General features: G+C 62.2%; 1 protein-coding gene across 1 annotated transcript in view; it reads left to right on the top strand.

Moving 5' to 3' along the window:
• LOC104494941 (unconventional myosin-If-like) overlaps nucleotides 1-873 on the top strand; it is a gene marked incomplete at both ends in the record, with an annotated part of 7,301 nt that overhangs the window by 3,188 nt on the left and 3,240 nt on the right. The window contains 3 exons of the mRNA XM_010137849.1: nucleotides 145-226; nucleotides 331-437; nucleotides 772-870. Of these exons, the coding sequence (XP_010136151.1) occupies nucleotides 145-226; nucleotides 331-437; nucleotides 772-870 (288 nt within the window). The remainder of the gene's footprint in view (nucleotides 1-144; nucleotides 227-330; nucleotides 438-771; nucleotides 871-873) is intronic.

Below are 873 nucleotides of genomic sequence, written 5' to 3'. Positions count from 1 at the left end.
GGGGACAGCCAGGGGCGACAGGCTCAGCCACGGTGCAGGATTTCCCAGCAGCAGAAAGCAGAACGGGAGCTGGTTCCAGCTCAGCGCGTGCTGAGCTTGGGGAGCCTGGCGGCTCTCACCCGGCAACTGTCACCTGCCTTTCAGCGGTTTCATCAGGATGCTTTTCCCAGAAAAACTCGATTCTGACAAAAAAGGACGACCCACCACCGCAGGCTCTAAAATCAAGGTACCTTGCAGAGGCTGCAGGGCAGCAGCTGCCTCTGGGGCAGCAGCGAGGTGAGGGGCTCCCACCAACACCTTTAATGCTACAGAGGTCGAACCTTGCAACAGAAACAGGCCAACGACCTGGTGAACACGCTAATGAAGTGCACGCCACACTACATCCGCTGCATCAAGCCCAACGAGACCAAGAAACCTCGGGACTGGGAGGAGAGCAGGTAACAGGGGCCCCTCGCGATGCGTCAGGGAGCCTACAGAGCCTGGGGAACGGGACCTGCCCACGGAGAGGTGGCCAGGACCAGCTTTCCTACAAAAGCTGCACCTCCGGCATGGTGCTGCAGACCCAGGGGACCACGAGGCAGGTGCTGAGGAGCACATGGGGCCACACACACCCCCCTCCACATGCACATCCAGAGGCTCTATGTGAGCCAAAGGAGCTCTCACACATGCACAGCCATGGGCATCGCTGGGCCAAGCAGTGGCCAAAGGGCCCGGGCAGGTCCCCCAGCGACCTGCCGTCCCACGCCCAGCGTGTCCCTCCCGGCTCCGCAGGGTGAAGCACCAGGTCGAGTACCTGGGGCTGAAGGAGAACATCCGGGTGCGCCGGGCAGGGTTCGCCTACCGCCGCCTCTTCCACAAGTTCCTGCAACGGTG

This window comes from Buceros rhinoceros, unplaced genomic scaffold, assembly GCF_000710305.1.
Source record: "Buceros rhinoceros silvestris isolate BGI_N320 unplaced genomic scaffold, ASM71030v1 scaffold20740, whole genome shotgun sequence".
NCBI classification, from domain to species: domain Eukaryota; kingdom Metazoa; phylum Chordata; class Aves; order Bucerotiformes; family Bucerotidae; genus Buceros; species Buceros rhinoceros.
Note: the sequence above shows the minus strand (reverse complement) of the source record. Positions and strands in the feature narration are given on the sequence as shown.